Consider the following 15,136-nt stretch of genomic DNA (forward strand, 5'->3'; position numbering starts at 1 on the left):
GTATGGCCGAAACGTTGGACTATTGATGTAATAAAAAGTGTTGAGACTATACAAGGATACTTTTTGATTTATTTAATAAATAATTACCAGTCTCAATAAATGGAAAAAAATACATTTAAAACTTAGACAATAACAAGAAAAAGTACTACAAATAAATATATAATAAAAATGAATAAATAAACAAATAATAAATGCTCTGGCGTTGTATATATGTAGTTGTAAGGAAAAAATTATTTTGTATTTCCCTTCCCTCACAGATTTGGCATAGAGGTGCGGCAGCAGTTACTGCTTACCAGTGATAAGCACAATTGTTGTAATTGGGGGGGGGGACATTTAATTTAGTATGAGTATGACATATTATTTTCATTTCATATTCTGCAATTTCTGCTCGATCTACTAACTACATCTATTCCGGTAATATATTTTTTATTCTACTTCTAATTTCTAATATTTTTTTATTTTAAACCATCTCTTCAGATACATACGGATTTTGGTAAGGTGTTTGGTGTTTTTTCATAAGATATCTTCATTGTAGATTAATTCTTCCTAAGATATAAATGTAACCGGTGTAGAGTAGCTTGTAATCGTTATCTGTTGATCAACGTGAAATTGATATGTTAAATTAAGGCTTTTTTTTTTTACACAGAGCTTAAACATGATAGTTTAAATAAAAAACAATAAGTAACCCATAAACGCACGCAGATGAGTTTCATTATTTAGATAATAATTCTAAATGGGAATATATCCAGGATTAAATGAGAAAAAAATCGGAGAAGACAAGTAACAAGTCAAAGTACAAATTTATACAATTTATATATCAATTACACAATTAATGTATATGCATGTATTATATAATTTATATTATTTTCGTCGAAAGTAAATTTAGGATATAGTGAGGAAGCCTACTTGTTTTATCACTTCCTGCATCTAGGATCTATTTCAAGATCCTTTGTATTTGCATGTGAGCTTTTCCTTTCACTACTACAACACTTTGTTCTGGTCACTTCCTCTAGCAGTGAAAGCTCATTATTCTTAGTATAAAAGCTGCTAGTTTCAATAAGAAGAAACAATTTTAAATACCAAAACAAAACGAGATGAAAACGATTATCATATACAGTAGTGATAGCCTTTAAAGACCGGGATTTGCCAGATAATGGACAACATGATAAGCACCAGAAGACTTGTCAATTCGGATTTATAGACATGAGATCTCTGCTGGTAGGTCGACACAGATAACTCCCAAACGAACCACTTAAGCGAATCTGTTGGTCTACTGTAAGATTATTTATCAAGCTATATTACAAGTTTTAAGCCACGCGAAAAACGAGTTACATTGACATATTTCACCTTTTTGACGAATAATTCAATAAAATATTTCAATATTTCTAAATTTTCTCAGGAATCGAATATTTTTTAGTTTTTGAAAATGTAGCAAAAATAAACTATGACATTAAAAAAAAATTGGTATGATAAGATTCAATAAAATCTCCAGCATGTATTTAAAATTTTATTCATTTGCAGTATCTATGAAACCTATTTAGAGTCCTTTAAGATTTAAACTTCTTACAAACAAAGGACCAAATTACTTCATTTCTAGTTGTCACCGAATCATAAAAAATGGTTATAGCTGGAAGATCTATAGCAGACGGAGGGGGGATGGCCGCGATGGGTCATGTGAAGGAATTGAAAATATGTAGCTAATAACATTTCTAGAGACTCATATGAACGTAGACGTGGTTGATAGCCACAACGAATAGTAGAGAGGGAATATGGTGACCAATAACATAGCAGAAGTAAGCCATTTATGTCTTCTTTGGCTGGTACAAAATGGCCTGCATTTGTGGGGGACCAGTCGGGTATAGGTTTTTGGGCAAGCTTGTGCTGTATCCAGACATTTATGCTTAGTATAGTTTCAGAACTGTCAGATGTGTGCTCTCCGTGTTTTAACAAATTAAAGATTTTTTCCAACTATCGTTAATCAATAATTTATTATAGTTTAAGATTGTTATTTTAAATTTTTTTAAATGAGCGGTAATATATTGTTTCAAATCTTATCAATTATCTTTAGTGGTTTATTTTTGCAAAAATACACAATTAGTGTATTGGTGTATATATGTACAAAATATGAAACATTATATGCCTTGTTAATTAAATTAATAATATCTCATAAAATACTTGAATGAAAGTTAAAATTAATTATGGACATACCTTTGTTACAGAAGGGCCAATGTTCACTTTATTCGTTTTGAGAAAAAGCTGTTTTAGTGCACATTGGCCGTTATTAATTTTATTGTAGATTTGACATTGGCGAGGTCACTATGTTTGGGTCCCTAAAACAAAAAAGCGTGAGGACATGGACGTTTGTTTCTATCTTTGTTCACCTCGCATTTGTAGGTATTTTGGATTTGTAGAGCAATGGCAAACGTGTAGATCCAGCACAAAACTTAGAAAAGTGAGAGCATTTTGAGGCCCAATGGGGATTTAGGTCCGAAGGTCACTTTTTAAGGTCGTACTTACAAAAGTAACAAATTAGATACACTAATAAAAAGTATTCTTATAAAATTGTTTTTTCACTCGTATGTACTCTTAACTGTAATTTACTTAGCATGCAGTTATGTAATGAGGTGAAGATGGGATGTGGACGATGAAGTATAAATAGAGTGAAGAAAGAAATACAAGACTTATATCAGCTAAAGTACCAAAAATATTCTCTGTTACAATTTATGGGAAATTCGTATTGGAAATTTCAATAATTTATAAAAAAAATCTCAGCTGCACTATCTGTAGTCTTGCTTATTATTATTTCGTCAAAGTAGGTAATTTACTCTGGTAATTAACAAGAGGAGGTTTGATCAAAATTTGTTGAGTGATCCTAAATTAAAAAAAAAACACCAGTACCCAACAATTTCATCAACGGGAGAGCTAAAACGAATGCCATGGTTAGAACCATTAACCAGTACGCGAGCAGATAATGGTAGATGCTTTATTTCTCAAGAAGCTGAATACTCAACAATCTTGTTTGACGAGCCTCAATTGCCACACAAATTATCAACATTGACGACATAGATAGTGAGGAAGACATTGAGCAAGACACCATACCAGAGGGCGATAGATTTTTTTTTTTTCAATTTTTAATAAAAATTCAACAGAATTGAAAACGTAAAATATAAGTCTTAAGTAAGAATTGTATTAAATGATTTAAAAAAGATAAAACCTAATTTGTGCATGGCGCTGATTTGCGATTTAAATTTTTTTTTTTTAAGATTGAGCCAAATCATCCAGAAAACCGAGACGTTCGCTGCAAAAATGAGGAGGCATCTCGATCAAAAGATTCCAATTTTTCGTATACAGTCCACCACAGATTGTTTAACATCTTAAAACTTCTAAGGTTTTTGAAAATCCCTATCAAAATTGACAGTTTTCAATAACCATTCCATTTAGAAAGATATTCGAGACTAGGTTCAATCTTAAAACAGCTATAACGTTTTTCTCTCAAATGTTTTATCCGCAGAATATGAAATATATTAGTTTAGTACATTTTTGCTTGCAGGTTTCTCGACAGTAGACACGGATTGAGCAATTTTGAGACAAAGGAATAAACACTTCCCGCACTTAACCTTGGTTTTATTTTCTCTTAAATTTTGTTCCTTTCAAATATCGTGGAACAAACATTTTCACCGTCATATTCATATTACCGAAATGACCGCCATTAACCATATTATATTAATTATAATACTATATTAACTCACTAAATATTTTGTATTATTCAATACATTTATTTCCAGATATAATTATGTATCAACATCCATCACCGTTGTCACAGTACCTATAACATTACTAATACCCTGTTCCAGCATTGACAGAAATAAAATTTGGGAAAGAAAATCATTTAATTTAGAAACTAAACAGAGATCAAACTTAGAATTAAAAATTATTAATACTATTTTTAGAAGAGTATTTATTATTGTACAACGCAGTTATACAACTCCTGGCGTTCAAAAATATATAATTTTTTAAAATTTAATATCTTTATCCAAATTTACAACTGTACATTATAACATATTCACTGAATTGGATCTGAGTTATAATGGAGTGATGCGAAGGAGTTTTTCACTTCAACTACAATATTATACCATTTCATCTACAATTGAAAATATTATTATTTCAGTTTTAATTCATTCTATAATTCATGATTTAATATTTCTACATTTTTTAAAATTTATTTATTGCTATTTACAACTATACATTATAATACATTTAGTAAATTTCATCTCAGTTAAAATGGAGTGTTACAGGCGTGTAGAGAAACTACGCATTGTTTTTTGTTTTTTTCCCTTAACGATCCCTCTAAAACAGAAAAGAAACAGTGAATTAGTGTGAAAAGAGTGCTTTACTGTGAAAAAAAGGAATAAATCGTGTTGGGCATTACCTTTTACTACCATTGGTATTTTAAGGTTAACTGTAATGTTTATTTATTACTTATGAAATATCTATTCTAAATGGTACTATTTTTAAAATACCCATTGGTAGCACTCGACGTTTTTATATTAGCAAGTCTCGTGGCCATCTTCTTTTCAGGCGCCTCGGAGAATTGTTAGGAATGGAAGAGGAAGCAATAATATCTGGTTCGGGCTAGATCGGTTACATACGTATGACTTTATTTGTGACAAAGAAAGGAGCATTGAGGATTTAGGATTGTAAGGATCGGATACGAGGGGAATTCAAATATAAATTATTTTTTAAACAAAACAAACAAACAAAACAACAAACTGTTAGTGAATTACATCCTTGTGGCACAACATTATTTCTATTGTTTGCTGGAGTTAATATATTTAGTCAATTGTTGATCGTATCCACCCGAATCCTACATAGATAGCACGATAATTTCTACGGCATATTCCGCGATCGAACGTGGAACCAGGCCAATTGAACCCGCTAATGATAAAGGATGTTTAGCGTTGAGGTGACTAGGTGTATTAATCTGTTTGGGAAGATAAGGAATGAATGAGTAAGAAGATAAAGGAATAGGTGAACGTCCGAGGAGTGGACAAAGACCTAGAAAGAATCATGGTTGTTTTTTGTTAGTTCTATTGGACTTTGCTTTTGATGGAGTCTAGTAAAGGAATGTATTTTAGCTATGGCGTTTATACTTGTTAAAATATTCAATACCCATAATAAGCAAAAAAAAAACACTGTTCATTTTGATAAGTCTAATTATAATCCAAAAACGAGAGATATATATTAATATTAAAAAAATATTTTAAGTTAAAAAATAGAAAAAGAAATTAGTATGAATATTTTAAAAAATTGTTAACGTTAGGTGCATATTGCATAATATTTATTATAATAGGAATAGAAAGTTGTTTCCTATTAGATTTTTCAACTTAACGATTATTATATTCAATGATAATTCATTTAAATCATTTTTTTAAAAAATATTTCCACTGTAATGCACAATAGTTTTAATTTTTTTTTAATCCTGACATTTTGACATCATTTGACTCTTTGTAAAGTTTTTCTCACAAAGTGGCTTCAAAGTTTAAAGACATGAAAAGCTAATAACACCTTCACAAAATATCACTGTTATATTGAAATCATGCATTCGAAACTTTATTTTAGAGTTTCCTAGGTGCAATATTTCCTAAATTTATCAAATAAACAGAAAATAAAAGGTAAATAGAAGAGTTTCTTACAACTTGTTAACTTTTTATGAATAATATAAAAAAGAAGAAGAAAGAAATATTTAAAGAAAATCAGCAAGACACAACTGAAGAAATAACAAAAAATATTATATCATAAAAATCCATACATGAAACATTTTACAGATTTTTCACAGCAGGATATACATTTTATATTAAAATATTAGTAAAAATATTTATTTAATTAAGAAGAAAAAAAAATAGTGGTAAAAAGTAATTATTTTACTTTTTAAGGGATTTCAAGATAAGCGATGAGTATAAGTATAGCCAGCTATGAATTTTCAAAATAGTTCAAAAATTACAATTCAATTTGTTATTCCTTTCTCAAAAAAAACTTTTTGAACGGGATATACTCCCAAGAAAGGTAATGTTACCTAGGATGGGTGCAGTCTTATATGCTACGGGCTTCCCCTCACGTGGGCTGGTCAAGAATCTTAATAATTCATTCAACTACAGAGCACGTGAAACGGCCACTTCCTTCTCATATAAGGCAAGAGGTTTTACTTAAAAAGTTGACGTTATTATTAACATTTAATATACACTGTCTCCTTCAAGACCGTTAGGTCTGAAAAAGTACACAGGAACTCCTTGAAATGTGTTATTCCAACCATTAAAACGATAATTGCAATGGAGCGATGGATTAATACCAATATTTGAATATTTTATTAATTCCAACCAGGAATTTCCACACAAAAAATTGTAGATTCATTGGCAGAATAACGCTTCTTAGCACTAATAAATAAAGTTTTAAATAATGATAAGAAAATAGTTAACCGTAGATAATACATCGAAGGAGAAGATGGCTGCGGGTGCGGTCAATGAAGACCACAAATAAGTAAAAACTTATTTCTTAGTGTCAACCTTTCGGCCAGAATTTCTAGCCTTCATCAGGGCTAAGAACAAAAAAAAAAGATAACAACCAATGAATAAAAGGATATATAAAATGATTAGAATTAGGTTAGATAATTCTCCTTCTCTATTGTTTTCTTATTTTTCCTAACCCATGTTATTAGTTAACATCACCACGTATTGTTATTGTCATACTTCTATTGTAATTACTTCTACTATCTTACTTTATATTTTGTTTCTTGTTTCCAGTATTTTACTTACATATTTCATTAATATAAATATATTTTCTTTCTCTCTTCCCCCCCCCCCATAACGTTAATTTAAATTATTATAATTAAATTCAAATATTCATATTTCTTTTTTTTTGCATTATATAACTTAACATTTTTATTTTTCTGATCTTGTTATTTTACTTATATATTTAATTATCTATATATACGTTTTGTTTTCTACTTCTTTCATTACTTTATTTTTATTTTTAATAATTTTGTCCATATATTTACTGACTACATTTTCATATGTATTTTATTATCTGTTCTTTCTTATTAGATAATTTTAATATTCTTCCTCTCATGTAGCCTATATCTTCTTATAACACTTACACTATTTATGTCTGTCAACAATATTTATGTATCCATAATGTAAGCTTTTTTTCTTCTTCCCTCATAATTCTGTATATCCTTTTATTCATTAGTTGTTGTTAGACCTGATGAAGGCTAAAATTTCTGGTCAAAACGTTGGCTAGTAAATAAGTTTTTACTTATATGTGTTCTTCCCTTACCACATCCACAACCATCTCCTTACTATCACTTTATTTACTTTTGCAGCTTTTATCCCTCAATGGGTTCCTTGGTTAAGTCAGAGAGGCCCTCCACATCTCTCTATCCCACCAGTCTTCCTACTCAAGTCCCCTCCCGGCCATGTCCTCCATGCCTTCCTCCCCTCCGTCTTCCTGGTTCTTCTCATAGCAGAAGTCTCTTCGGCCACCTACGTTCTAATATCCGCTGACAGTGCACATACCATCGTAATCTGTTCCTTCCAATCCTCTGAGGAACTCCTTCGGTCAACCCTAGCTTGCTGTTAATCTTCTCATTCCTGACGCTATCCAGACGCGTAATCTTCAGACATCTCCTCCAGAAATCCATCTCTGCCCCTTGTAATTTTGGAGTGTCCTGGTTTCTGCGGCGTAGTTGAGTGAGGGATCAACATTTCTTCTGAAAATGCGCCTTATGCTGTCTGTTGATATGACCGTATTCCATAGGACTATGTGCAAGATTCTAGCCACCCTTTGTTCCAGCCTAACTCTCCTCCTAACCTCTGGTTCCGACATGCCTTTCCCATCTATTGTTGACCCCACTATATTATTATTGTTTTTGAAGGAGTTTACCTTCTCCTTCTTACATATGCTTCCATTAATCTTAAGGTCCGCGGCCTCTTTGCAATTGACTAACAGGTATTCAGTCTTATCAAAATTTATTTGTAGACCCCACAGGATTTTTTTTTCAGGGCCTTCAGCGCTTCTTCCAGGCCATCTCTCCTATATGTGACCACTGTTTGGTCGTCGGCAAAGAAAAGGGAGAACAGCATCTTTCATTCTCATCTTTTTCATCTTCTACTCATATAAAATTTTAATAATTATATTTCAATGAAAATAAGACAAATTCTGATTTTTGGACCATTCAAAACTACTAGAACCATTGAAATAATAAAACACTTAACAAAAACGGAATATATTTTCTGAATTTTTATGATACATTTCAAGAGTATTTTTTAAGGTATCAAGGCTTGGACTCGCACTTGGAAAGAACAGTAGGAAAGGTATCATCTAGTAAATCGTAAAACCAAATATACTTTTAGATTTATTGTATTTTTTATTATACCTGGTAGATCAGAGGAATAATGCAACTGAGAACAAAAAAACCCTGCCTTTAAGCTTGCTGTTATTTCCTCCTAAATTCGGTTTTCTTTAATTATACTAGACCTTGAACAAAACTCTAGTCATAAGATGGAATCAATCGAGAACGGCACAAGAATGATAAATTAATGTATTGATTCTGTCAGAATAACGCTTCCAAGAAAGCAAATCTCATAGTCAGGAAGTTTTTGTAGGTTATAACCGTTACCTACTATTGAAAACTTAAATGGTAACAAAAATTAAATATGTTTAAGCTACTTAGTGATGGAGTTTTTTTTTTAATATAGAAAAAATAACATAGACCGCATTAAAATTTTGTCAATTTTACCATATTTTTTATTTTCAGGTACATTTGAATTTAACCATGACAAATAAAATATATGTAGTTATTATCTATGTCCATTAACTGTCAATGATGTATATTGAGTAATTGAATCATAACGGGGTAAAATGCAATCTCGTTGAGTCATTAAGCGAAAACTAGATTGCTTCTCAGATTAGAAATTAAGGCAACGTAATCCTCATCAACCAAGCCTGGAGTTTTGATGTTTCAGAGGTTCATAAAAAAAAATAATAATAATAATAAAAACAAAAAATATAATTCAAACAGTAAAGATGACAGTTTTTGAAAGATTCAGATTATTTACTTGAAAACCAATTAATACTAGAATATATAATTGGGATAAATTTCATAACCAACAAATATATTCGTTGCACGACTTCGCAACAGTGAAAATAACATGTAATTCGATCAAATCAGAAAATTAATTGGGTAAGAGGGCAGCCAGGAAATAGGGGGATGAACTATTTCACAGCTTTGCCAACGAGGCAGCCAAACCTGAATTTATTCTCTCACTCCAGTAGCCGCCCTGTAATATATTTGTAAGGAAATTATTTGAGATCAAATTTTCATTTTTTGTTTAAATTAACTTAGATGATTTTCTAGAAACTTTATTTGATTATATTAGTACTTCAGCTTATTGTGCCATTTTATTGTAAACTATATAATTATTTTTGAAATGTAAGGTGAATTTATGTTATCAAATAGATGTTTCAATAATCATCCTAATTTTGGGTGCGGATTATTCAATTAAATAATTAATTTAAAAATTAGTTCATTTTATCACAGCACTCTTTTAAAAAAATAATTCATGAAGTAATAATATATAATGGAAGATCTAGAATTAAACATTTAAACAGGAAAAACTCTTTCTGATTTCAAAACAAGGTGTTTCTAAATCATGCGTTCCGAATTTCACCATTAATGTGGTAGTGCGGTAACAATACAAAAATAGATTTGTGAAAGGTTTAAGACTATGGGACAATACTACATTATTTTGTTCTTATGGCAAAAATAAAGCATAAGTTTCCAAAGCAATACTAAATTAAACAAGCCAATTCTGGATTTCTCTATCCTCTTACTCCATCAAGAGCTAACACAATGATACCCATGCATAACTATTGTACTCTTTTTTAATACAGTTTAGGAATAAACTAATATTCATTTCCTATATCTCAGTAATCAAATCCTACTTTTTATTTATAATAATCATTTGTAAAAGCCGCATTTCCGTTTCATGGAAACGTTTCCAAAATTGATTTTATTTTATTTATATAAACTATTGAGTATGATGTGATCTATACAAATTTAAATCGATAATTCATCACGTTTCAAAATTTTCAAATATTAAAAGTACAATGATTGAGTGTTTCAAATTAAACAGCTTTAATAATCTCGACTCCTAATAATACTAAAAGTATTACAAATCCTTTATCATGCGAATTCAAAAATTTTCTAGAAACAAACACCTATCTCAACAACATAGAAAAAAAAAAGTAAGTAGAATAGAACGGTATTACGAAAATAACCATCCATATTGAAATAACACGGCGCGGCTCGAGAACCGGTCTTTTTGCGTAAACCATTAAGTATTTCACCGTATCCTTGAATTGAAAAATTTAACATTTTATCATACCCTTTAAATGAGATAAATGACCAGTTATGTTAAAAAAAGACTTAAGTTTTCAAAAATAAAATATTAGATCGAATATTTGTCTCAAAGAATGAAGTGGTAACATAATACACAATAGTAATTTGAAAACTTACTTCTGTAGAACATGGAATTCCGACCAGAAATAAGGTAAATACAACTAAAAATATTGTAAAAGTAATCAAGCGGGCAGAGTAATAAATAAAAACTGAAAAAAAAAAAAAATGGTTACATTTAAGGAATGATGTTCAAGAGAAACTTGAGTGGTGTTCAGTGGAGTGAAGTAAGTAGATGAAGATTAATTATGCCTTAATATTATTATTATAATTCTTAATTTGGAAAATATATAACTATTTAGTTATGATGAAGGAAACGCAATCTTATTAATGAAGCAATGTGAAATCAAAAACAATGCATTTTTTTTTCCTGAATAATCATTAAAAAAAATAATAACGAAGCTAAACAGTAGGTAGATCGCGTATCGATTTTCTTATAGAAAAATTAATGATGGGTAAGATTAAATAATAAATTAGACTCGTAATACAAGAGGGCTTTAGAACTCTCCACATGCTGCATTTACTACCCCATTAAGGGATAATTAAAGGGTTTCTCTAGTTGGGATCAATACATGATGTTGCCTCTAACTACAGGAAGAAACTCGACGATAGAACCCGACCGTTGTGGCACTAGAAGGTGTGGCGGGCGGTGACCCCTCAGTTCTTCTTCAATGGCAGTGTCCCAGTTGTTTCAGCCAGCGAAGCAGTCATTGGCCACTTTTGGACTTTAGCTGATGAAGAAGTTAACCTAGTGAATATTTTATGCATACATATTTGAGAAAAGAAGAAAGAAATTTAGAGTGATAAATGCGTTACGTTAAATAAGTGTGTCAGTCATGACGTAGACATAACCGTCGTAAAAAGGAACAGAAAACCGCAGATGTTATAGAGCTATAAATAGATGTTAAAAAGCATAAAAGGTTACTGAAGTCGAGTTAATAAAGACACTAGCTGGACTGAACTGGGCCAAGAGAATGGACAATACAATCCCCAGTTACAAGGAGAAGGCACATTCAAGGGTCACAGATTTTTCCAAAAATTTTGTTAGTGATTTTAGATCTAAAAATATTAGACGTGTCCCGCGGCGTTGGTTTCGATGATCCCTATCTAGTTGACAAAAAAAATGTAATAGTTTTAAAAAGAACTTCTCTCTTTGAATATATGGTATTTAACTCTTACTATTCTGCCTCTAAAAAACACACATTTACACATTTTTTTTTTTTTCGTATATTAAGAAAAAAAATACACACGAGAGATTTCAATGAGAATAGACCGCTCATATGTTCATAAAACATCTTATTTACTTGTGATGATTGCTAATAAATAAGGTTAAATAATTTATTCGCATTTTTGTTTTCAGCATCCAGAAAAACCCATAAATAAAAGTTTTATCCGAAAAGTAATTATTTTAAACAACAAATCCCCTTAACTGTTTAACAATAATTCTTTCCCAAAATCATAAAATCTTTCATACATGTATCTCCTACTTCCTAGGAGATTAATTTGAATTTGAAATATTAGACAATGAATTAATTTTACAGTGGATTTCTACTGCCCTTAAATCTATCAAATGTATACATTACTTTTACCATGTGAAAAATAGTTTTAGACCGATCTGAGAAAAATTTTTAAACCAAATTTTCAAAAATTAACTTAAAACTAACTTATTTATTTCTCAGGCATAATAATTTAAACAAATTGAAATATTTTGGTAGTCTTGTAAAAAAAAAAAAATGGCTTTCTCTTATTTGGATAATAACGACGATAGATTTTCTAGGGAAATAAAATAAAATAGTCAACTCGTTTACTAAAAAAAAAATTCTTGATCAGATGAAAAAAATTACAAAAAATATTATTTAAGATAAATGCAAACGATTTCACCATGCGATACTAATTGTCATTCCTTACAAGACGTGGCTGAAATTTCAGTGTTAATAACAAGTGGACTGAAATCATTTTTCCGTGACTTTTGCTACATGACCTTGTTTTATACATTACTTGAAGGTATTGAAGGTAACAAGTTTTTTTAGTTGTTTTTTTTTTTAAAGTGACCTCAGCTTATTGGAATCTTTTCTTATTCAACGTAAAAAAGTGTGTGTATATGTTTTATAGTATATAGAAAATAAGAGGTAGTAATGGAAAAAATTGTTAACCACTATTTAATTGCAAAAAAAAAATGCATTATCATAAATTTATTTCAAATCAATCAACGTGTTATTGAATATATACTGTTGAGCTATAATAATATTGCGTGTAATTTATTGATAGTGATCATATAAAAGTAATATACAATGATGTAATATAACAAAGGCAAATAATATTTTATGATCCTTCATGAATTATTATTTATTAGGAATCTGAATTGCTAATTAATTCAGCTAAATGTAAACTTATAATAAAATAAAAGTCATCTTCTGTAATATATGCACCAACATCTGGAAACTAATTACACTTTGCCTTTTTATATATTTTTGCCTTCATAAAGCAGATCTCTAAGTCATACATTAAACAAAGCATGGTCATAATTTCTTAATTAAAAAATAATGAAATCTATTAAAATAGGAAGTTGGATCGAGTTCGTACAATTTATTGAACTTAATTATTTTATAAAACTTAAGGAGTTTTGGAAAGGTTTTGTTTTAAGAACTATTAAAATTCGAAACTTAAAAATAAAGGTCATAAAGAAGAATTTATAATCAATATTAAGCAATAATTTAGCTATAACCAATTATTACTAATTAACAAAGGAATGATTTTAACATAATTTTTTTTAGGATCACTGCATCATCTTCTATCTGAGAGGATTTGACAGACTATTGGTATGAAAAGTACATCACGTAGTTTACAATATTATACCTGCATTTTTTGATCAGAATACAAATATTTTCGTGTGTAGAATTACCAATAAGAATGGTTGAAATAGATTAGTAATAGATTTAATTTACATTTTTTCTTTAGTTTGATCTTTTCATTGCAGTGAATTAAAACAAAAAATATCGTTAGTAAAACTCCTATAAAATTATTATCAGAGTGAACTATTAAAAAAAAAAAGAAAAGGTTAAATAAAGTAAAAAGTTAGTACTGGGAAATTTTCACGCCGGAAAATAACTAGTTAGAATTTATTACTCTAGATTTTATTTTATTTTTTATTTTCTTACAGCCTGAAAATCCTTGTCCTCATTTTATAGCCTCTAATCAAAATGTGAGAATTCACACCAGGATTAGTGATTTTTTTGTTAAAGGTTTGTAGGTGTATACAATTAAAAATGATTTTTATTAGTCAATGTATATATTTGTTAATACCATCTTTCCTCACTAACCTGAAAAGCAGGCAGCTCTCGTTTCTGACTCAGCCCCATGGTTCCATTACATGTCAATCAAATTGATAGACATTTTTCCTCTTCTCAACTTTTTCATTTCTAAGTAGAACAATAATAATTAAAAAAACTAATAACAGAACTTTTACTGCCAGAGAATACTCAAAAATATCATTTCTTGGTAAAAAAAAAAAAAAAAACACGTAGTTCTAAAATTACAGTCCAACGTAAATTGGAAAATTGATAACACGACTCATTTCTTATTTTAAAAAAGGTAATTAAACCATATCTTAATTATATTATGAGAATTGGTAGTTCATTGGTTAGCCTGTCATAAGTAGTTATGTGGTTTGGTTATCTAAAAGACTTTATAATCAGTAGTAGCATGTAAAACAAGAATGGGTGATACAATAGAATATACAGTTTTTATTAAATATTAAATTACTAAATCACTAGGGAACTACCTCCTAATCGCCCAGCGGCGGACCAACCCATGTTTTACAAATCATACATTTATTTATTTATGAATGGAATATGGTCCGGGTGCGGTAAAAAAAAACTCAAATAGTACATAATTATACTATTTTATTGAGCCAACGTTTCGCCCCACGTTGCAGGGTTTCGTCAGGGCTGTTTTGACGGCAGTCAAAAACAAAGTGGGTCACTCCCGTCAAAACAGCCCTGACGAAGCCCTGCAACGTGGGGCGAAACGTTGGCTCAATAAAATAGTATAATTATAATTATCTACTATTTGAGTTTTTTTTTACCGCACCCGGACCATATTCCATTCATTTATACACACGGTCAATCAATAATCTTCCAATTTATTTATTTAACTGTACAACTCGAAGCTCAAATTATATAACTGTAATTTACAAGTATTCTGTAGTTCAATTTGTGTTATTTTTTCAATATAGTGTATGTGGGAAAAATAAAAAAATATTACGTCATATTTTTTATTTATTATTATTCCACCTGAGTGTAAAATAAAATATTACACGGTGATCACTAAAAACTGTATTTATAATAGATAGAAAGTATTGCATATAATAAAAAAAATTATACGAATAAAAATTCCCAATCCAATAATAAGGAGGATATATCTAGAATATACTAGCTGAATCCACCATGTAACCATCATATAGAAAAGGAATAATCTTGCAAAAACAATAAAAAAAAGTTGAAAGGAATATGGTCCGTCCGGGTGCGGTAAAAAAAAAACTCAAATAGTAGAAATATACTATTTTAATGAGCCAACGTTTCGCCCCACGTTGCAGGGCTTCTTCATGGCTATTTTGACGGTAGTCAA

At 30.0% G+C, this 15,136-nt stretch overlaps 1 protein-coding gene across 4 annotated transcripts in view; it reads right to left on the reverse strand.

The window, feature by feature from the left end:
• Wdr62 (WD repeat domain 62) overlaps positions 1-15,136 on the reverse strand; it is a 148,136-nt gene that overhangs the window by 94,370 nt on the left and 38,630 nt on the right. The window contains exon 2 of one of the 4 annotated variants that reach the window (XM_067045774.1): positions 13,831-13,929. The exons of the other annotated variants lie outside the window; for them this stretch is intronic. Within the exon in view, the coding sequence (XP_066901875.1) occupies positions 13,831-13,869 (39 nt within the window). The 5' untranslated portion in view covers positions 13,870-13,929. The remainder of the gene's footprint in view (positions 1-13,830; positions 13,930-15,136) is intronic. 4 annotated transcript variants of the gene reach the window in all.

This window comes from Halyomorpha halys, unplaced genomic scaffold (assembly GCF_000696795.3).
Source record: "Halyomorpha halys isolate HHAL.00 unplaced genomic scaffold, Hhal_1.1 Scaffold238.1, whole genome shotgun sequence".
NCBI lineage: Eukaryota > Metazoa > Arthropoda > Insecta > Hemiptera > Pentatomidae > Halyomorpha > Halyomorpha halys.